The 23,837-nt window shown below is 40.1% G+C and overlaps 1 protein-coding gene and 1 long non-coding RNA gene across 3 annotated transcripts in view; one reads left to right on the top strand and one right to left on the bottom strand.

The window, feature by feature from the left end:
* The window catches only part of PLEKHA8 (pleckstrin homology domain containing A8), a 61,638-nt gene that overhangs the window by 11,010 nt on the left and 26,791 nt on the right, over positions 1–23,837 (bottom strand). The window contains exons 5-13 of one of the 2 annotated variants that reach the window (XR_013337892.1): positions 22,058–22,216; positions 21,035–21,075; positions 19,237–19,394; positions 17,200–17,359; positions 16,719–16,804; positions 12,273–12,331; positions 11,296–11,385; positions 10,553–10,623; positions 99–160 (exon numbers count right to left, since the gene is read on the bottom strand). Coding sequence is in view for 1 of the 2 variants with exons in the window: in XM_077775328.1 (XP_077631454.1) it covers positions 99–160; positions 10,553–10,623; positions 11,255–11,385; positions 12,273–12,331; positions 16,719–16,804; positions 17,200–17,359; positions 19,237–19,394; positions 21,035–21,075; positions 22,058–22,216 (927 nt within the window). In the remaining variant the exon portion in view is untranslated. Of the gene's footprint in view, positions 1–98; positions 161–10,552; positions 10,624–11,254; positions 11,386–12,272; positions 12,332–16,718; positions 16,805–17,199; positions 17,360–19,236; positions 19,395–21,034; positions 21,076–22,057; positions 22,217–23,837 lie in introns of both variants that reach the window. The other variant, XM_077775328.1, reaches the window with a different exon arrangement.
* Positions 4,032–22,340, top strand: LOC144240905 (uncharacterized). The gene is made up of 4 exons (XR_013337893.1): positions 4,032–4,198; positions 14,568–14,630; positions 21,006–21,156; positions 22,037–22,340. It is a non-coding gene; the product is annotated as an uncharacterized LOC144240905 (long non-coding RNA).

Here is a 23,837-nt window from a genome sequence, read left to right on the forward strand (position 1 = left end):
GAGAACAAAGCAAACAGAAGTGCTATACACACACACACACACACACACACACACACCCTGCTGTGACCATCAGAACATCATAAGGCAAGATCACTTACCGCAAAAACCCCTCGAACTACCCAGCCGTGGTGCTGCCGTAATGTTTTACCATATGCATTATCTTGAAAAGAAGAAAAATGCCATGAACCACAATTTCACCAGAATGTGATGTGCTATCACATCCTTTCTAATGCACACAGTAGCATGATTCTATTAGTATTACGAGCTGATGAAAAAAGTCTAATTACAAGAGTATGTACCCCAAAAGTCTTGAGTAGGAAAAAGCCTTACACAATTTTTTTTTTTCTAAGAAGAACAGATAGTTCCATTCTTACCTTGTGTAAATGTACCTGAACTTCAGTTTATTATCAAGGTGGGAAAAGTCCCATACATATCAGGATATAAAGTGGGGAGAGGATACTGGAAAAGCTAGACTAAATACAAATAGAAATACACTATAAGAACATAAAAATGCAGGGGTGCCTGGGTGGCTCTGTCAGTTAAGTGTCCGACTTTGGCTCAGGTCATGATCTCATGGTTCGTGGGTTTGAGCCCCGTATTGGGCCCTGTGCTGACAACTCAGAGCCTGGAACCTGCTTTGGATTCTGTGTCCCCTCTCTCTCTGCTCTCCCCTCTCCACCCTGCTCATGCTGTCTCTCAAATATAAATAATAAATGTTTAAAAAATATAAATATGCAGTTCTCTGAATGTTGCGTGACCCTTAGCCAGTCCCTTAGCTGTCCTCTCTGTTTCCCTCTTTATAACCTCTGAGTTTCTTTTCAATTCTGACATTCTATTCTAGGATGTCAAATGTTTGTCCTAGATGTCCCTATGACCCTGGATATGCAGAATTAAACCTAGAAACCTTTAAAACTACTGTGGAAAGAATGGCTTGAAGTTACTAAGCTAGTTATAAAGTACTTGATGAGACCTATTAATAAAAGTCATTCATATTTTAGACTTTAAAGATCAAAACCTATGAATTTTGTCCCAATGTGTTTTAAAATGAGATTTAAAAACTTGCATATACTAATTTTATTTTATTTTTTTTAATGTTTTATTTATTTCTGAGAGAGAGAGAGAGAGCAGGGGAGGGTCGGAGAGAGAGGGAAACACAGAATCTGAAACTGGCTCCAGGCTCTGAGCTAGCTCTAAGCACAGAGCCTGACGCAGGGCTCGAACCCACAAACTGTAAGATCATGACCTGAGCCGAAGTTGGTCACTTAACCGACTGAGCCACCCAGGAGCTCCTGCACATACTAATTTTAATTACAAGAAAATCTGAAGAACAAAATGACTGCATGTTATGCAAGGGATGTGTTCCTGAGGGCTATGAATAATATATGCAAAATTCAAAGCCGATCTTTCCCCGGGAGTAAGTGCATCCTCAGGAGGCACAGATCTACATTACCACAGTGCACTTACATTAACGCCATTTCATTTTTGGGCAGCGCCTCCAGTGCTCTCAGGCCTCATTCCTAAATAACAGCACATGGGGTCGTGGGGTTGTTTGACCCTCGTCAGCATGTTTTACCACAGCTAAACTTTACTCCAGACTTATTTATTTTCATGAGCTAGTTTCCGCACCAATACAAGTCTACCACCATTTAATCAATGATTAGGGGGCATTATAATAGAATATAAAAATATTTCAAATTATAATAAGAGATGTTAAAATAACGGAAAAACAGACTCCAAGACCATAACCACAAGGTCACGTGGTCAACAGCAACGTGGTTCACAGAATGCTGCTGAAAGTTATCAGGTATCTGCATGTTACTGGACCAAGCAGTGCCGCCGTGTGGCTGTAGCTTAAATGCATCTTACAATTTACTCAAGCCCTCTAGCTTTGAAATTATGTAATTTGTGTCAACTCTTATTTTTATAACTTGGATGAGGCTTTATTAATACTTTGAGCATACCGTACTATCAATTTTATATAATTTAAGCTTGCATAAAGAACAGTTTATATTTGATATAAAAGACTGTACATTTGAACTATGATAGATTTCTCTGGTTATCTAAAGTTTTAGGAACAGGTGGAAATGCCAGCAGCCCAATTTGTAAAGGTAGAGTAGAAATGATAAAAGAATCAATAAATTCAAGTATGAAGAAGACTCCTATAAACAGCCTAAAGGAGAACTGAAGATTACTTTTTTTTCTTAGGAGAAAAAAGTCTGAATAGACCTAGGGCGTGGTCACAGATACAAGTCTTCAATCTGAGGCACTCTTTTAAACTCTGACTCCGCAAGGGGATGGATGGTATCAGGGACACTGCAGATGGTATATAAGGCCTTGGTGAAGAAAGAGTTGCTGGCCTACTAAGTGTATAATGCAGATGGGCAGAAAATACGAGGCACAGCGTCTGAAGTAAATCAGGAAGACAATCAACTTTCCACCATCCTTTCCAAGGAGCCACTTGGGCTGGCAGGATAGTGTACAGGTCCATGGGTGCTCCATGCTGAGGTGAGTCACCGAGGTAGGACAGTGAGAACACTTCATTTCTTGTGATCTTAATCCGGGTGAAGAATTAGATGCCGTTATACATCAACAAACAGAATTCAGTGACATTAAAATCTGCCAGTGTAGACCCATGATGGAATGAAGGTCTACCACATGCCCACTGTGCAAGGCAGGGGAAATCCTTAGGGGATTTGAAATCCGTCAGTCCACTGTCCTCGGGGAGTTACTGGGCTAATGAGAGCCAGTCATTTAACCAAGTGTTACTATGTAAACTGCCAACCGCTATAGTGAAGATCCGTGTACAGTTCTTTCTGTGAGAACAGAAACAAACCCAGCCTGCAGACATGTAACAAGGAATTCTCCAAAAGAGTCCCAAAGGCGGGAAGGGGCGGACAGAANAGCAGGAGACAGCAAGCACCAAGGAGCTGTGAGGGGCCTTGGTGCACAGTGTACAGGGGAGTAGTTCACTGGGGCTGAAGACCACTGCGGCGAGGGCCAAAAGGCAAGGGCTTCTATATGCCAAGGATTCATATTCTGAACTTTCCCCTGGAGGCACAGGGGCACTTCTAAAAAAAAAAATAACACTTCACTGCTTTTCTGTAATTTCACAAGTAATGCATGCTCACTGCTGAAAATAAGGAAAAGACAAAAAGGAGGGAAGTGAAGAAACCTATCAGCATGCCTCCCAAAGATAACCACAGTGGGCACTCTTTTCCTATACACACTGTGTTATTCTCTTCTAACAGTCACGATCACTTGGATTTGGAACTGTGGTCGGGAAGTAGCAAGGTGAGGCTCGCACTTCGTTATGGTAGGCTGCAAACAAAGCTGTCTGGGTTCCTCAGTCTTCGGCTCCCCAGTGCCCCTGGCTGGACAAACTGCCTGTTCAGAGGCTCTGGATCCAGTGCTACTCCAACCTCAGGGACTCTACACCTTTCCTACACCTTGCTACTTGAGTCAACCCTTCAAAAAAGCCCAGAAACCCTTGTCTGTGCCAGCTTCTGTAGGACAGCAGGAAAAGACGGGTGCTATAAGCCCCAATGTGGGCAGCCTGGTCTAAGGAAGGGGGAGTGTTCATGCACAGCAGCCTGACGTGTGTCCTCCTGCCTGGCCCTCCTGGAGGAGACGGCTGCTCCCTGCTGTGCCCACACCTTGCCAGAGAAGAGTTCCGCCACGGGGCCAAACGTGCGCCGCTAGTCTAATAGGAGAAGAAAGACTCAGAGAATTTGGGCTGGGTCTTGACGCAGGTCCTGGAAGACCACTATTCCAATTTAAAATGAACACATGAGGGGCGCCTGGGTGGCTTAGTCGGTTGGGTNAGGTCTTGCCACAGTCCTTTGCTGATGTCTAGGCCTGCAAATATCCCTGCCGCGTGAGGCTGAATTAAAATAAAATGAAGTCTAAGCCTGACCTATTTTGGTTACCTAGAGAAGATTAGATAATGAAACACATTCATCTTCACTGTAATATCCATTCATTATCATAATGCATGTTCTAGAACCTGGAAGTATTTCTGGCCTCTGAAAGACACAAATGATCCCCTTCTCCCAGATCTTTGAGATGTGTCAGTTCCTCAGAGATGGAGTCAAACTTTCTGAGTAGGAAGACACGATAATCACCTTGCCCAGTTCTTTTCCTTCTACAAAAGAAGAAACAGAAGACCTGGAGAGATGGTGACTTGCCCAAGCTAAACACAGTGAGTACTTGGGGCATTCTTCTTGTCACATCAAACCATTCTGCTAAAAAACTAGTGTGTACTTTTTGCGATACAAAATAACCAAAATGAAAAATGTCCTTTTTCCAGCAAGTATTAGAACCTTTTTCTATTTGTGGAAATAAAATAAATCTGATTTCTTTACTGGTAACTCAGAAATTTGCCGAGACATTTACTTATTTTTACTTATTTTTTTAAATGTTTTTAAATGTTTTATTTATTTTTGAGAGAGAGAGAGAGAGACAGCATGAGCAGGGGAGGGTCAGAGAGAGAGGGAGACACAGAATCTAAAGACAGGCTCCAGGCTCTGAGCTGTCAGCACAGAGCCCGACGCGGGGCTCGAACTCACGAACCGTGAGATCATGACCTCAGCGGAAGTCGGATGCTCAACTGACTGAGCCACCCAGGCGCCCCTATTTTTATTTTTTTTTAAAGATTTTATTTTTGGGGTGCCTGGGTGGCTCAGTGGGTTAAGTGGACTTTGACTCAGTGAGGGTTGTGAGTTCAAGCTCTGTGTCGGGCTCTATGCAGACAGCTCAGAGTGTGGAGCCTGCTTCTGATTCTGTGTCTCCCTCTCTCCCTCTTTCCCTCCCCTGCTTGTGCTCTCTCAAAAGTAAATAAACATTTAAAAAAAATAAAGATTTTATTTTTAAGTAATCTCTACACCCAATGTGGGGCTCAAACCTACAACTCTGAGATTAAGAGTCGCATGCTCCACTGACTGAGCCAGCCAGGCGCCTCAGAAACTTGCTGAGGTATTTAGAGACTGATTTTGCCTAAACCTGTAATAGCATGTGAAGAAAGAACGACTTTTCCATTACCAACAATTGCTGGTAGACAACTTTCTGTCCAGGAACTGAATACATGAGTTCTCTACTGTCAATGTGTAACTGGTAAGAATTTGTCAAGTTACTCTGGGTTGCAGAGAAGACAAAGGAGAAATGCAAATCTAAGTTTTAAGAGAGATTGTCTGAAGTATACAAGCAAAGCCGGGAATGGTGGAATCAATCATTCACGGAGTTTAAGAGATGACAATCATCTCAGCTTTGCAAATGGACCATGAAGTGCTTGGCAAGAATCAGGAACCAAGAGAGACTAGAAAGTGAATAAATCTGAAAAACAGTCCTGAGTGAAAAAGAATGTATAGGATGTGACACACTGTATACAATGTGCAGTCTATGAGTTTAACACCTGCAGTACAATCCTAGATACTATTTACAGATACATAAATATACAGTAAAAGTATAAAAAACGTGTATGACCATAAATAGCAAATTCAGGGTGAAGATCTTCTCTGGAGAATATAAGGACTAGTGGGGTCAGGGGGTACATGGGTACAGTATTGAGCTATTTTATATATTTGGTCAAATGGTGGATATTTGTTAAATGTCCGAAATATTTATAATAAAACAAAAAATCAACAACAAAAAACTGAGCTACTAAGGAAGTACTGAATTCTTTTTTTTTTTAATTTTTGGAAAATGCCATTTTATTTATTTTTTATTTTTATTTTTTATAGTGAGTAAGCATCAGGCAAAATGAATGTATGAAGAAAAGCCAAACCAATAACCAATGACAGAAGCGAAACAAGTCCCTTGAGTCACCCTTTGTTAGCTCTAGGCATTATGAAGACAAAAACACGTTTTGTAAGCCAAACCTGGCATTCAAGACAGGCACATGCTGTGAGTAGTTTGGGAGGGCAGGACTTAATTACTACTCCATGGTATTTTCAGAATAACTAGTCAAGTTATGATTTGATGCTAACTATCAGATGTGAGTTCTGACTTTAGCTCTCACAACACAGCTCTTCTTGTCTGTGGAAGCCTTTCATATTAAATATATAACTGAATGCCCTGTTAACATTTTTATTCTGTGCTAGAGATCTGGATTGGGTCATGTTCTACCTGACGCTTACGGAAACATTCTGAGGTGAGGGATGCGGCAATCTGCTATCCTGCTTAGGGGCAAGCGCAGAGCAGGCAACATTTAGCATAATGGTGCATGAAATGCCAGAGCAACTTTTCTGCCTTCTACTTACAAGAAGGCTTTCCAAAAGCCTATTTTGATGTGGCATCTGCAAATGGAGGGGCTCAGCTATGGGTGGATCATTCAACATACCTGCCTTGTGGCCCTAACTCTTCCCTTAGAATGAACTCTAGAGAATGCCCTAGACATCTATGGGTTCAAGAGCAGCTCTTGACGTTGAGACTACCCGAAACAATCCACTCTGATCATCATGATAGGAAATCCAGGTAAGGGTTCAAATGCAAAACGGGGCAAAGTGAAGCCTAAGGCCTCCTTCCAGACGCTGGATTCTCATTCCAGGTCGCAGAACTTCAGCAACACAATGACTACACCTACATCCTCCAGACAGTTAACACATGTCAAGGCTTCCATTGTGTCGTTTAGGATTATATATATATCACCCCCCCTTAAAAATTTTTTTTAATGTTTATTTTTGAGAGAGAAAGAGAGAGAGAGAGACAGAGCACGAGTGGGGGAGCTGCAGAGAGCAAGGGAGACAGAATCTGAGGCAGGCTCCAGGCTCTGAGCTATCAGCATGGAGCCAGACACAGGGCTCAAACTCACAAGCTGTGAGATCATCATGTGAACTGAAATTGGACGCCCAACTGAGTGAGCCACCCAGGCGCCCCTGTATCACCTCCCATTTTTTTTTTATATATTTATTTATTTTTGAGAGAGACAGAGACAGAGCGCAAGGAGGGGAGGGGCAGAGACAGATGGAAACACAAAATATGAAGCAGGCTCCAGGCTCTGCTGTCAGCACAGAGCCTGATACGGGGCTCGAACTCACAAACCATGAGATCATGACCTGAGCCGAAGTCAGACGCTTAACCGACTGAGCCACCCAGATGCCCCTATCACCCCCCATTTTTAAGACTAAGATCATATAAGTTTTATGAACAGTTACCTCAAAACCTTTCTTAGGAATGTTTTCAAATTTGCTAGTACTAGTTAAGATTTATCCTTAATTTATCCCTATTATCTTGCTGTTCCTAGATCAAGAAAAATTTCCTGTCTTTGGACAACTAGCTAATTATCATGAAAAGGAGGCAAAATTAACTGATTAGTGCTATGGCAAAATCTCAGCACTTTTATCTCAGTATATTTATTAATCACTCAGATGCAATCAGAATTCCCAAATAATCAAAATGTAGCCTAGTGACAGGTACCTTCAATGTCCTCGCTCTAGATGAGAGGGTCCCAAACTTGACCATGGATTAGGAGGAGGACCTGCTAACATGGACTGCTGTGCCCCACCCCTGGGCTTTTGTCAGCAGGTGCTGGGTGGGGCCTGGCAGTCCGCATTTCCAATAGGCTTGCAGGTGATGAAGATGCCCTCCTTGGACCACTTTGAGAACCACTGATGTAGGTTTGAGACCTTAGAGAAGGTACTTGTCTTCTCTAGACCTCAGTTTACTCACCATAAAAAAAGGAGTATTTGGAAGATTAAATGAAATATTTATCAAGATCCTGGTGTCATTCCTACACGGTGTGCTCTATAAATAGTAACTGTTACTACAATCACTCAAATTCAATTTTAGAACTTAAAACATGGAAGCTAATTTGCTTATATAAATACAGGCATATACCCTCTCTTTTACCTATGTTCCTAAATTTCAGGCAAGATATCAGTTCTACTTATAAAGGCAATGCTTTCAAAATGAGAAGAGAAGCTGTTAACCAAGAAGAAATCCGCATCAAGGACTATCGGATCGAAGCAGTTAATGTGTGAACACTTGTTATAACACTCTGTGTGCACAGAGCTTGCTGCATCTGCATCTGGAGGGGAGGGTGGGTTGCTTAGGGGAACTTTCTCTTCACACTGAACAGCAGCAGGAAACTAGGGAATCCCTACAGGCAAAGATATTACTTAAATCATGAAAACTTCTGAAATAATCTTGAACACCAGAACGAAAATCTCAAATTTACAGCCCTCTTTTCCTTCCCATTGAAAACAGTGCTGAAGGGGAAGAGAGGGAAGGAAAAGCTTATTTTGGTTTTGAAGCAACTTTGCTCCCCTCTCTTCGGGAGAGTCCAGAGTCCAACTCAAGTAAAAAGTAGCGGAGAAAAAGGGCAGATTTCGGGGCAGAGATAGAGCAGAAAGGGGATATTCTTGACTTCCTCCCTACCTCCAGGGGGCCCAGCTCCTCTTCTTCACTTGTGTGTCCTGTAAGCAGCTGGGTTCTCTCAGGCCTCCAGCAGAGGGCTGAAGGAGGTTAGCACTGCCCTGGCCTCTCACACAGACAGCCATAACGAAGTGACAGCATCGTGTGACAGGCAGAGCCCACCAGGAACACTGCTGAATCCCATGGCAGTGGAGGAACCTACCTCCCAGTGTGACATTTTTTCCACGCTAAGAATTTAGTGTAGAGAGCCATTTCTGGCTTGGCACCAGAGCTTTGTAAACTTTTCGTTTCTGATTTGGGACAAATAAGCCCCATTTTCTGGCAGGTTATCAACTTCATGTCATGATGATGAAAATATAAACAAGAGAAGCTATTCTCTATTAAGTGTTTATTATGTACCACTTTTCTAATCTTTTTGTATGCAAGAACCTATTTAATCATTGCAACAATGTTTTTAGGTTAATGGTATCATCATTCCCATTTTACAGATGAGGAAACCAAGAAACAGAAAGGCTAATAAATTGCCAAAGTGCTGCTATCAAGTGTTAGGATCCAGAGAGCCCAAGATCTTAATCATTCCAAAAGTCATAAAGTTTGATAGATATTGATTGGGAGCATGAATTGTTATGGTGAATATATTTTTAGTACTGAAATCAGGACACACAGGGGAGAATATAACAGACTGCCCTAGAATTCAGGGATATATGAGAGGAGGGTGGTGAACTCCTCCTTGCTGGTTATATACTTCTGATATACTTTCTGCAGGAAGAGCAGGGAAACGATCTAAGATAAAAATGCAGGTAGCCCAGGGTTGGTAGAGAAGACCTTTTGTGGGAGAAATGAAGACTTTTGATGCAGGGGACCCAAAGTGATTCTGCTTCCAGATCTTTTGTGGCTATAGTATGTATTTTAATTTTTGAGAATTTTGGTTGCCTAACCTGTAAAAATGGACTGCTATAAGGATTAAGTTGTCTAAATTCTTCATAAAGTGTTATGAAAAAAACAGCTTTTTTTTTTGGTTTCATGGCACATTAGCAAGTTTCTAGATAGAAAGGCCTAAGAAAGGACTGATGGGTGTGGGGGGGAGGGGGGAGATCGGCATGGAGGAGGGCACTTGTGGGGATGAGCACTGAGTGTTATATGGAAAACCAACTTGACAATAAACTATTTGTAAAAAAAAAAAAAAAAAAAAAAAAAAAAAAAATGTCTCATAGGGGCTAGAATCCCTCAGGACTTATGGCCCAGAGGGAAGATTAATAGAAGGAAGAGCTCACTCCTGATACTGACAAAATGCTGCAGTGAACAGTGGCTCCCTTTCCCAAACAGAAGCATCTAATTCATTCATTTCATTACTCATAATCATGGCTACTTAGAGCTTGGTAACATACTCCTCTACATCAAAATAATATAGAGCTTCAAATTAATATGTAATTTCAATCCCCACTCCCACCCATCATGCCTCAAGGCCCATGCTGGGAGAACTTCCTTTAGGCTAAGAGTGAGAGCTCAGCCACTCTGTCAAGAACACTATAAGGATGCTTCCGAGTCTTTAGTGTTTTCCAAAACTAATCTGATAGATCCACCACCTATCTACCCACCCACCCAATGTTTACTAGGCACCTACAATATTCCAGCCAGTGCATTAAGATGCTGGAGACACAGGGTGATCTCCTTTGACCAAGGCCTTCATCTTAGTGTCAGGTCTACCACTACAAACATGAGGCATCTGAGGACTACAAGATGGTGATGATGATGACGACCCATCTTTCATCTTGCTCTAGACCAAATTCCCAGGGTTCTCCAATCCCTCTCTGTTATGGTCTCCAAAACTAGCTTCTCTTGGGATACTTACTACTTCTATAGAACTGCACTCTAGTTGAAGACTGATTTAGGAAGAACTCACTTCTTGAAAATATTAGGCTTTCCTATTGAGAGATGGCTCTCCATTAATTTAGCTCTTCTTTAAGATATAATGATTTTTAATAAGCTAGATCTAGATTACCAGGTCACACTATCTCATGGGTTCTTTTTTTAAAAGAGCATATAAAAAACAAACAATAATAATGAAATAGAAAAGAAATCAAACGAAATTTGGAAAAGTGGAAATTTCCCCGACACCCAGCCTCCTCCTCTAGGGGCCTCCATTCCAATCCTATTCAGTGGATCAAAATTTAAGAACACTTACTCAAGGCTGTCTGGATATCCTTTTCTCCATTTTTCACTTCTGTCAAAAATCCCTTCAAAAATTTGAGACCTCTAAAACAAAAGAGAGGAAGAAATATTATTTTCAAAGTCTACTATGTTGAATGGGTATAAAGAAATGGCAGATATCAGCTTCTTCAATAATATCTTGGACATGGCAACAGAGAGGTCAAGTACATGGCAATCCTTTCTGATTTTCTACCCTGTCATTTCCCTTTAGTTTGTTCTAGACCCTTATCATCTGATATAAGTAAACAGTGGCTTCCAAAATGTGGTCCCACGACCAGTGGCTTCAGTACCACCTGGGAATTTGTTGGAAATGCTAGTTCTGGGCCCCCACTCTAGGCTTACTGAGTCAGAAACTCTGAGTTTGGAGTAGAGCAGTCCGTGTTTTTAAGAAAGCCCTCCACGTGACTTGGATGCTACCAAAGTTTGTGAACCACTGACTTAGAGAGAACCAGTTAGGTCTATCATCCTAGAATATCCATATCTTATATATACTGTTAATATTAACAATGTTCTTCATCATCAGAAGGGAGGGGGGAAAAAAAGAGTTGGTGTCCTTTCTATTCATCAGGCCTTCTAGAAAAGGCTTTGGGTTAGATCCTCCCCTCAGAAGTCATCTTTGCATGCCACTGTTTTTGCTGGTAGCATTTCAACTACTGCCCCATTCCAGCTGCCTCACCTCTTCAGCCACAAGAGGGCTTCTGTAGCTGAGTTCCTAACCTGGGCTACGTCCGCCTCCACTTCATGCAGCACGATCTTCTGGAGGGTGGTGAACTCTTCCTTGTTGGTTATATACTTCTGATTTACTTTCTGCAGGAAGAACAGGGAAACAATCTAAGAAAAAAATGCTAAAGCTATCCAGTAAATCAGTATAATACTGAGACTCATAAACTTGTCAAACAGGCCTCTAAGAAATCAAACTAAGCCTCTATTACCTTTTTCCTTATGTTTTCAAGGTAATGTGAAAATTGAAAAATTGTTTTAAAACTTTTATTTAAAATTTTTTCTTTTATTTTTATTACTTTACTTTATTGNATTACTTTATAATATATATTTTATTATCTTTTTTATTTTTTTATTTTAGAGAAAGAATGAGGGGAGAGGGGTGGAGAGAGAGAGAGAACGAATCCTTTTTAAAAATATATTTATTTATTTTGAAGAAGAGAGAGAGGAAGCAGGAGAGGGGCAGAGAGAGGGAGATAGGGAATCCCAAGCAGGCTCCATACTCTCAGTGCAGAGTCTAATGTGGGGCTTGAACCCATCAACCATGAGATCATAACCTGAGCTGAAACCAGTAGTCAGATACCTAATCGAATGAGCTGTCCAGGCACCCTGAGAGAGAGAGAGTAATCTTAAGCAGGTTCCACACTTAGTGCAGAGTCTGATGTAGGGCTCGAACCCATGATCCTGGGATCATGACCTAAATTGAAATCAAGAGTCATATGCTCAACCCACTGAGACACCTAGGCACTCCTCTGTTGAGAATTCTTATGAGGCTTAAGCTAGAATTAAATAGTCTCAAGGTTTTAAAAATACTGTTTCTGAAGTATTTCTTTTCTGCCTCAGAACTTTTCTTACAGCTGGCTTATACTTTACATCCTGAGTATAAAACTCAAAATCACGTGTTTCTGAATGAGATTTCATGCACTACTCCCTCCAAATATATGGTCTCTGTAGAGACAAGCTTGTATATTCACCTTAATATTTCCAACAAGATCCATTTTAACAGGAGCAAACACTGTAGGGCCAAGTTTGTCTAGAAGAAAAGATTGAAAACATCTTTAAAAGAGCAATTATTTCGAGAGGAAAATATTTATTATAGTGACAAAATTTAGCCTGATTTTCTCCCCAAAACTTTTATTTTTTGCTTTTAAATAATTTTCCAAACATAAGCTTCAAAGGCTTCTAGGATACTGCCATCACCTTTTTCTATTACACCCCACTCTGAGGTAACTATAATAAGTGTCATGTGAGGCTGACCTTGTATGTTCACAGTGCGTATTGTAATCTTTACAGCTGCATTGTCCAATATGGCAGCCACTAGATATGAAGCCACCCAGCACTTGCAATGTAGCTATTTCAACCTGAAATGTACTGGAAGTGTAAAATACTAGTTTTCAAAGACTCAGTATCAAAAAAAGAATGTAGAATATCTCATTAACCATTTCTTTATATTGATTACAAGTTAAGATAATATTTTAGATATAGACTATATAAGCAATATTAAAATTGGCTATAAAATCATTTTACTTGTTTTGTTTTACTATTTTAATGTGCTTGCCAGAAAATTTAAAATCATATATGTGGTTCAGATATTTCTGTGGAACAGGAGCAACAGAAAATAATGGAGGGGTAGAGCTAAAAAGCCAGAAGAGAAAAAATAATGGAATTCTAAAAAGCACCTGATTGATCAAAAAAAAAAAAAAAAAAAAAGGCAGAGGCAGGAAAAAAGAATGGAAGCTAAAAAGCTTAAAATAGAATAATAAAAAATTAATTAATTGGCTAGAATCCAAGGAAGGAATAAAAAAGAAACAAGGAACAGACAGGACAAATAGAAAATAAACAGCAAGATGACAGAAAGAGCAAGATAGTAGACTTAAATTCATCTAAACAATGTAATTCACTAGATTAATAAAAGTACAGGAAAAAGGACATAACTTCAATAAACGGTGAATATGTATTCTATAAAATTAACTCACTCATGATCATAAAAAACTGCTCAATACACAAAAGTCAATTGTATCTGTATGCTGTCAATCAACAATTGGAAAAATAACATACATTTTACAATAGCATCAAAACTCATAAAACTCTAAAATTTATTCCTAACAAAAATGTATAAGGCCTCTACACTAAAAACTATACAAAACATGAAAATAAAGACCTAAGTAAATGGAGAGATACAGCCTGCTTCCAGATTAGAAGACTCAAAGTTGTTTAAGATGTGAATTTCCTAATTGGTTTACAGATTCAGTATGATCTTAATCAAAATCCTTTTCAATAGAAATTGAAAAGCAAAAATTTATTTGGACATGCAAAGGACCTAGAATTGCCAAAACAATCTTGAAAAAGAGTACTAAAATTGGAAGACTTACATTATCTGATTTCAAGCTTTAATATAAAGGCACAGTAATTCAGACAATATAAGTATTAGCATAAGAAAAAATAAACAGATCATTGGAACAAAAGAGGGTACAAAAATAGACCCACACCTTAAAGGTCCAATGATTTTCAACAAAGCTGCCAAAATAATATAAAAGAGAAAATAATGTTTTTTCAAGAAATGGTTTTTGAACTGCCATATTATCGCAAGGGAAAACAAGGACTCTCAACTGTACCTTATACCATATACAAAAACTAAGTCCAAGATGTATAAATGTAACATAAAATCAAAAGTAAAGGGTATAAAAAAACACAGGGGAATATCTTCATGACCTTGGAAGTAAACAAAGATTTCTTAAGACACCAAAAGCACTAACTATAAAAGAAAGAAAACAGATACACTGTGAGGAGCCTGAAATTAAGGCCTCCATTAAGAGCAACCTCGGGCTGCGTGTAGCCCCAGTTCCAGGAAAAGGTTCAGCTGAAGCCACCCTCAGGACCCTGGCAATCAAAAGAAATGTGTAACATTCCTGTGGTCCTGTGGTCTGAGTCAGGGACTGAGGATTCTTGCCTAAAACCCCACGTGGGCCCTTTGAACTCACCTCATAATTGGTCATTTTCAAAGGATTCTCAAAGGTCATGATTGGGTCCCGCCAAAAGTAACGGGCGCCTCACAGATACTGAATGGTCAAAACTGTTACCATGGGTCCTGTACAATTATGACTGGTGCTTATGTGATGATGCTATATGTACAACGTGTGCACTGTAACATCCCCATCCCTTACCCCATAAAAACCCTGATCGCTATTGTTCAGGGTTTCACCTTGACACCAGTAGGCAGGTGAGCCCCTGCTCGAGTTTGTAATAAAGACCCTTTTGTATTTGCATAGGTGCTGGCTCCTTGGAGGTCTCTGGGATTCGCGATTCGGGCATAACAATTGGATTTCATGAATGTAAGAATCTGCTCTTCAAAGACATCATTAAGAAAAGAAATGGGCAAGCCACAGTCTGGGGGGAAATATTCATAATGCATATGTACAATGAAATGTTTTTGAGAATATATAATGAATGCTTACAATTCAGCATAACGAACATTAACTGACTTAAAAAAATTTTTTTAATGTTTATTTTTGAGAAGGAGAGACACAGCACGAGTGGGGAAGGGTCAGAGAGAGAGGAGACACAGAATCTGAAGCAGGCCCCAGGCTCTGAGCTTTCAGCACAGAGCCGGATGTGGGGCTCAAACGCACAGACCATGAGATCATGACCTGAGTCAAAGTCAGAGGCTTAACTGACTGAGCCACCCAGGAGACCTGAACATTAACCAACTTTTAAAAAAATGTATTAAAGATATGAAAAGATTTTACAATGAAGGAGAGAGCAATGGCCAAGAATTATATTAAAAAATGTTCAACATCATTAGTCATCAGGGAAGTGTAGCTGTCAAAGGTAGGCCACACCAAGATGGACCACTTGGGATAGGAAGATTATTTTGAGTGAAAAACAATCAAAACCCAGCAGATTCAGGAAAAATTCTTTACCCTCCCCTTGATTGTCTAAATTTACATTGGAAAAGAAAGCCTGTCCCAGGAAGAGAGCAATTAGCAGATTCCTCTTTACTTAAGAAACTTATCTGCATAACAGGGCAGCCTTGGTTTTCCAACCATCTCCAGACCCCTGCCGCTTTCCTTAGGTCAGTATATCATGTCAGTCTCATGCTGTCTTTGAAATTTCACGTCTGTGTGGATTCTCCATATGTATGAAATTACATTTGATTTTCTCCTGTTAACTCTGTCTCACGTCAATCTGATTCTTGGACCAGCTAGAAGGATGCTGAAGGACAGAAATTTCATCCTCCCCAACACAAGTTAAAGGCACAAGGATACCACTAAACACTCACAGGAATAGCCAGAATCAAAAATCCCCAATACCATCAAGTGTTTGTGAAGATGTGAAGCAACCAGAATACTCCCACATTGCTGTTGGAAGTGTATAATCGTGAAATCACTTTTTATAAAGTTAAACAGCTGAACCCAACGAATCACCAATTCTACTCCTTCGTACTTACTCAAGATATGAAAAAATATGCTCACAGACACAATATTCAGAGTGATTTCATTTATAATAGCCCCAAACAAGAAACTACGCAAATGTCCATCAATAGAAGAATGAATTTAAAAATTATGATATATGATATCATATGAATGAATATGATATATTCATTTAATAGAATACAATTCAGCAATAAAAAAGAATGAACTACTGACACATGTAACAATAAGGATGAAAACATAATACTGAGGAAAAAAACCAGATGCAAAAGAATAGATAATATGATTTCCCTTACATGAGATTTTAAAAAAGATTAGAAAAACTAATTTATGGTGACAGAAATGAATAAAATGGTTGCCTTGGGGTGATGAAGACATGCTAGTCTTGATGGGGATATGGATTACATAGGTATAGGTGTGTTTGTCAAAAATCACTGAATCGTAACACTTAAGTTCTACCTTAAGTTATATCTCAATTTCAAAAAAGATACATAAAATTTCAAAAGGTGAATTAAAAAAGATGCATAGCTAAGTAGGTCATGAGGCACATTTCAACACGTTAGTGATTCCTGGTTCTACTGGCTCTATATAAAAAGTAAATTTGGGCTTAAATTTATACATACAATTTTTAAGTCTTTGAAAAAAAATGTTTTAACTGGCAAAATGTTCTTCATTGTACCCATGGATTTAAAGTTCTGTTCCTCAACTACTTCCACTCTTGCTTTTAAATATGATTTCTGGAACACAAAATTCCCTTTTTTCCTTACATTACTCTGTGGCCAATGTTTGATCATAAGTAGGAATAAAATGGAAATGTGTAATAATGCTTAAGGTCATACAGTTTTAACTATATGTGGCTGGTGACATGCAGAGATAGCTAAGAAGGGTCACTTCATTGTATATACGGTTCAGGATATTTCTACTGCAAAATAACAGCAGTGAGACAGATTCCAGAGACTAATGAATTCAAGACAAATGCAGTAACCTTACCTAATACTGGAACCACAGCATAACATGATGCCAAGAACGCTTCTGTGGGAATGCCACTGTCTTCCAGAAGTTCAATGTCACTAAAGCTAAACAATTTGGTGGTACCAAGGAGGAAAGAATGAAAATACAACATTAGCACTTTCTGCAATTCAGAGGTAGTCGTGAAAACAGCTGCCCCTCTGTAGGGCAAGTCATTTGGCTTGATTTCAGTGATTGTTTTTCTATTATAAAATCGTACAATAAAGTCATTTTCCAAAGACAGTCTAGGAAAGCAAGCTAAAGTTTGTTCACAGAGTTAGCCTCACAATCCAATTCCTTCTCACCCACTGCTTCAGACAGGGGAAGCAGAAAAGCACACCCATGGTACACCATCTCCTCTACTCTGTTACAGTACGCCATCATCTGAGAGGAGCGCCAGGACTGACTTTCCAGAAGGGGAGCTGGGGTCCAACTGTCAGTGATTTTAGGAAGTACGGAGTACCTGGTATTCATGGTACTAAAGAAAGTCGGGATAACTTCTTGGCCTTCTTCCCATGGGGATTCTGGAGAGCTACTTGAGGAGTCTGATCCAGGCTGTGCCAAGCTGCTGGCATGGTTTTCCAGGCTGTCCTCTCCTTCTTCCTTCATGATCTCACCTTGGGCTGCAAACAGGAGATATTTATTACTAGCCTACTATTTATTTATTATAAAAATTAACACACATTCATGGTTGAATATTTCTAAAACACAGAAAAATATACAGAAATAAAAATCAGTGAAATAATACACACACAGACACAAACACACACACACACACGAACAAACTTGGGTTTCAATACACGTAGCTTTGTAAACTGTTTTCACTCAACAGTTCATCATGAGTATTTTCATTATCATTCAATACTTTTTAAAACACCACTTTAATGACCATATAAATGCTGCATCAGGCTCACGTGGAGGGCTCTTAGGTGGCTTCTAAAATTTCAGTGTCTATAAACAGAGTCGATCCTCGTTATCAGTGTATTCTGTATTTGTGAATTTGTCTTCTTGCTAAAGTTTACTGGTGATCCTAAAACCAACGCTTGTGGCGCTTTTGCAGTCATTTGTAGACATGTGTACAGTGATGAAAAATTTGAGGTGCCTGATACACAGGTTCCCTGCTGAGGCCAACCAAGGTGACAATCTGCCTTCTTGCTGCAGTTCTCACACCATACATAAGTGTGTTTATATGGGGTCACGCTCTGTGCATTTTGTTACTGATTGTGCTGTTTGCAAGTGCCCCCAAGTGCAGGGCTGTCTAGTATTCCTAAGCATAGGAAGGCTGTGATGGGCCTGATGGAGAACATACATGTGTTAGGTGAGTTCATTCAGCCACGAATGACGTACTGCCATTACAGTACTGTTGGCCATGGGTTCAATGTTGATGACTCAACAATACATATTATGTAAGGTGTCTTTAAACAGAAACACACATAAAACGAGGCTATACACATTGATCAGTCAACCAAAATGTGAATAGACGTTTGCAGGAACCTAACTTAGTATTTCCCCTGAGAGCAATGGTTCAGTATTTACTAATTCAGTGTCTGCAGTGACTTTACTAACAACCATGAATAATGAGAATCACTGTAATGTCATAAAGAACATCCCCGTCCACGATATCTGTCCTTAAACTTGACTATCCCTGAAGACAAACTCCTAGAAGTAAAATTATTGGGTGAAGTAAATTACAGTACTGTTTCCATAGAAACTCTCCTGTCTTTATTATTTATTCAAGGCATAAGACATCAGCAATGTGTGGATGGCTTGCCTCAGATTATTAGCTATGAAAATGCACCTTCTCTGTCCCCAATTCATCTGGAAAAAACAAGGTCTTTTTTATTTCGGGGGAGATGAGCAAGAAACTTATTTAAAATTTTATTTCCAAAATATTTATTAAACACAACACAATTAAAAGCTCTAATACAAGTATCTTGAACTGATCTGAAGTTAGTTTTAGTGTTCAGAGACAAGGGAATCAGCAAATTTGAAAGGGCGGCATAACTACAAGCTATGACCTGAAGTGTGGGACTCTGGCTGGGTGAAAACCTGCTGGTGGTGGGGGAATGGTGACATCCCCAGGCTTTACCAGAAACCAGGAGGGCAGCAACCTGATCTGCCATAACTTTACACTCTGTTAAGTCTGACATCATAGTTTAAGTTCAAAGGATCTTGAGATTGAGAGTAGGGGGCCAGTGAAATACTCATGTTCTCTAAAAAGTCAGCAGGGCCAGCTGCTGCTCACCACTGCTCGCTGCAGCCCACGAACGTCACAGGTAAGAACAGTGAGTGTGAAAACTCTCTTCATTCTGCCCTTCCAACCCCGGGTCAGACGGGACGGCACAATGTTGTCCAGTGACCTGTGTTAGCCAGCTAAGGTCTGAGGCGAATGTCTATCAAGCGTCACATCATGGATAAAGAATCAAACTCCCGAGATCCTGCTGTTCGAGATCCTACTGTTCGTTCGATGGTTTGCTTCAGACTTTACTTTCGTTTTTACCTGTTACGTTATCATCTGCATTTTCTTCACTTGATATGCAGCAATCTGCCTCTGCAGGTTTCAAATATAAGGAGCTCTTATTTTTCATTAGGATTTCTTCATCATCATTTACTTCCATATGTAAAGATCCATTTTCACAATTGTTTAACTCCGTTTGCCTGAAAATTTTTTATAAGGAAAAAAGCCACAAAGTCCAATTATTTGGTCTTAAATAGGCTGCCCAGCTAGATCTTACTTTAAGGAAGAGAGTAAGAGTTCACAAGCAACAACTACTTTTAGCAGTGATTGGAAACCACTATTGTTAAGTCAGCCGTATCTCTCAGCCTCCTGCCTCCGAGGCAGGCCTGTGACGGGAGCAGGCCTGTCTGCCAACTGGAGGTCTGAAATCAAAGAGCCCACTCTGGGCTTNAAAGAGAGTAAGAGTTCACAAGCAACAACTACTTTTAGCAGTGGAAACCACTATTGTTAAGTCAGCCGTATCTCTCAGCCTCCTGCCTCCGAGGCAGGCCTGTGACGGGAGCAGGCCTGTCTGCCAACTGGAGGTCTGAAATCAAAGAGCCCACTCCGGGCTTCTCAGGGGCCTCTGCCCATTCACACTGCCTGCTCCCCACCAGCAACAGGAAACAGTCATTGACAGCTCTTTGGTTTTTAATCAGTTTTCTACATGGACCCATTTAACAGTTTACTAGCTTTTCTCAGCTTCTCCCTGGGAAGCTTTCTCTGTCTCTTCAGCTCTCAAAATCACTGGCCACTCGTATGCATTTTCCTAGCAGTTAACTGTGGAGAAGCTACATGCTGTGGTCAGAGGAGAATACTCCCTAAAAAGTTACGTCTGACAGAAAACACCAGAACACAGGATACATCCTGAGCACTGGCTGCCCTTTGGGGGTAACAGGAAAGGTATTTAACATGCAAGTGGAACAGCTGATTCTGTTAAAGGGACAACCATAACATCTTATTGTAAGTGATTAGATCTAGCCAAATAAGAACAAAGATATTTCCTAATAAAAACAAAGGGAAAGGGGCCAAGCTATATGGTGATTCCAGGAAAAGTATTCATTTTCTAAAGAAATGCCGTATTTCAACTTAGCAATTAAAAACGTAAGAGGATATTAAGGAAATGTCACACACAAAAATCTACAAAGATATTCTTAGTAGAAATATCTAGAACAAGAAAAAAAATGTTAACCAAATTGGAATAATCCTTGTACTAAAGCAAATAATAGTATACAAAAAAGATGAGATGTTAAATAGTAACTTGAAATGACAAATATAGGGAGTAAGTAAAAATACAGGAATGCTTATATAAAATAACTGAATAAAGTTCTAAACAACTATGGAAATGGGTACTTTTTCCCTAAATTCGAAGGCACATTTAGAGGAACAGTTTGGATTTTGATATTAAGTTTTTTTATTCAACCTGTAAAGCTACCTAAGATTTTTACTTTTAAATAACACAAAATCATACTGTGTTTTCTGGATGAAAGTACACTGAAGTCAATGTCTGGCACCTCCATGAGACAGGCAACTACGACCCTCGGCACATTAGAGAGATGAAAAGTTATAACCTGTGGAGGGCAGATTCATCCACAGATGAGGGAAAATGCAAACATCTTCCTGGGGAGTCAGTGCTGAAAGATCTGCATTGCTTCAAGCTCAGCCCAAACTGGAAGATCTGATACTGTTTCTTTCTGGTGCCACCCCAAATCATGATCAAAATATTTTCAGTTTTTTAAAACAAACAATAAAAAACTATTTTTTATTTTTAGGAAGAAGAAAAAACCAAGAGTTACTGTACCTTTCCAATGAATTATGAATCGGTATAATAGGATGTTTCATCTTTAAAAGAAGCAAAAAAATGAAAGCTGCATGTTAAACTTCCAACAGAGCATATTCAGAGTCTTATCACATGTAAAAATGGTAAATATGATCACAACATAACTGCTTCCCTCAACAGGAACAATTTTAGATTGTTCCCAAAAGGGAGTCATTGATCTCAACCAGTCCTTTGTATTTTTTCAAAGAAGTATCCCCAAATTTCTAAGCAAAAGGAAGATGGCTCTTTTGAGGGATCTAATTACATAGCCAAACTTTCATGGTTGGCGTTCTCATAATTAAGATTATGATGCAGCACTGTTTCAAATACTAAAAGTATAAACAGTATGGAGGTTCCTACCCTTAAGGTAATTTCTATACAGAGTAATGCTAAAACAGGGACTTGCAGAGAGGAGGAGCTCACAGCCCAATTTAGAGATTCAGGGAAGGAGAGACTAAATCTTGAAGGATGAGGAAGTGCTAACCAGGGAAAGATAAGTGAGAAAGAACAGCATTCTTGGCCCTGGGAAATGGTGCAAAGATGTCAGGGGAGATATATGTTGTTAGTATGGTCATCCAGGTAATGACAAAGAGGCTGGAAGTGTGGGAAGGGGTTAAGAAGTCCTGACTTTAACCTTTGGCAAAGAGGAAGGCACGGAGTGGTTTAGGGTAAAATGGTCCAGTTTATACTGCATGAATGGAAATATTGTCAGCTGCCTGGAAGGTCAGGCTGAAAGCAACTAGTTACAAGGCAACCACCGATCTTGGCAAGATTCACTGGACAAGGAGGCTGAAAAGAGGCTAGCTACATCAGAGACATCAGATAACTGACCAAAACAAAGGGATATGGGGGTCTGAGGACCGAAATATATAACTAGATATAAAGGGAAGTCTATTAAAACAGTGTCTTTCTTAGTCACTAAAGGGTGAGGGACAACACTGTTCACTATATCACTTTTTAACTTTTCTTCATGCCCTTCTGCAGCCAACCTGTGCTGGCCTTCACCTTGTTGGACTTGAGCATAGCCAGCTGCGGTGAACCTGGTGGAGTGCGATAGAGCAGTTCAGAGGTGAAGGCTGCATTTGCGATCTGCATGCATTCTTCCAAAGTCTTCAGGAAAGTATTGCAGGTTGACTTCAGCAGAGTTCCCACATCGATTCCCTCCTACGAAACGAGAGTGGAGGACTTCTTTACTTTGCCAAAAAAGAAAGCGCCTAACTGTGAAATGTCCTTAAAAGGCTTTTGTCCACAACATAGCAATAATGTACCCACCTATTTTGCTGGACAAATACGTACATCAATTACAAAAGAAAAATACTAAGTGAGTCCATTTTATCTCCTAACCATAGACAAGCCTTATCTTCAGTCTGACCCTTCATACTCACACTCCCTGCTCCAGATGAAGGCAACAAATTCCTTCAATTCAATAGTATTAGATGCTACCACTGTGCCAGGTGCTGGACACAGAGCCCTCAGGGAGTCTCCAGTCTTATGTAAAGGGGTGGCAGGCATGAAACAGGGAATCACACAGACTAAAGATCAGTGTTAATCAGTGGAAAAATGTCTCCCACTGCCTGAGTAAAAATGAGGGTCTAGAATAGAAGCATTAGAGACCATAAATTATTCATTGTTTGCTTTCAAATGGGGTTTTTGGCTTTTAGTACAGATGAGTTTGAGAGGTTTTAGCAACTGTAATTCTACTGAACATCATTTTCCCCCCAGTTATTTTACTTGCTCAGGGTGTTTTTCCTCTGAATATTGATATTAGTAAGTTGTTCAGGAAAGTGAGGCCACACCCTGACTAGAGAGTATAGTAAACACATCTTAGTGGTATAAAAGAAACTAGATTGGGCCCAAGATGGAGTCTCTCATGCTAAGCCTCACATTAGAGAGCCAAAAACTTCAGGGGCGCCTGGGTGGCTCAGTTGGTTAAGCATCTGACTTCGGCTCGGGTTATGATCTCACAGTTAGTGGGTTCGAGCCCCACGTCGGGCTCTGTGCTGACAGCCAGCTCAGAGCCTGGAGCCTGTTTCACATTCTGTGTCTCCCTCTCTCTCTGACCCTCCTCTGCTCATGCTGTCTCTCTCTCTAAAAAATAAAACATTTAAAAAAAATAAAATAAAATAAAATAAAAAAAGAGAGCCAAAAACTTCAGTTTCTATGCCTGGTTGTCCTAGACAATGCAGGCCTAGGGCCAACCAATCAGCACAAGTTACCTGACCCAGCTCCAGAATTTCCCTTTGCTCCACATGAGGAAAGTTAACCCTGCTTTAACCAATAAGCAAATATCCAGTAGAACTTCCTTGTCCCTGCTCACTTTGGTCTATGAAAATCTCGAGCCTTGTACAGCTTTTCAGAGCTCCTTTCTGTCTGTTAGATGGGATGCTGCCTGATTCATGAGCTGCTAAATAAAGTCAGTAAGATTTTTAAAATGTACTCAGTTGAATTTTTCTCTTTAAGAGTGGCCTCTAGGGGCGCCTTGGTGGCTCAGTTGGTTAAGCATCCGACTTCGGCTCAGGTCAGATCTCAGTTTGTGGGTTCGAGCCCCGCATCAAGCTCTGTGCTGACAGCTCAGAGCCTGGAGCCTGTTTCGGATTCTGTGTCTCCCTCTCTCTCTGCCCCTCCCCCACTCATGCTCTGTCTCTCTGTCTCGAAAATAAATAAACTATTAAAAAAAAAAAAAGAGTGGCCTCTACATTTCCCTCAGTTTTGTATTTCTAACAGGCTAGCAGGTGATGTTACTGGTTTTGGACCACTAGGATTCTGACACTGATTATCATGCATG

The sequence above is a fragment of the Crocuta crocuta genome, unplaced genomic scaffold (assembly GCF_008692635.1).
Source record: "Crocuta crocuta isolate KB4526 unplaced genomic scaffold, BGI_CrCroc_1.0 scaffold197, whole genome shotgun sequence".
NCBI classification, from domain to species: Eukaryota; Metazoa; Chordata; class Mammalia; order Carnivora; family Hyaenidae; genus Crocuta; species Crocuta crocuta.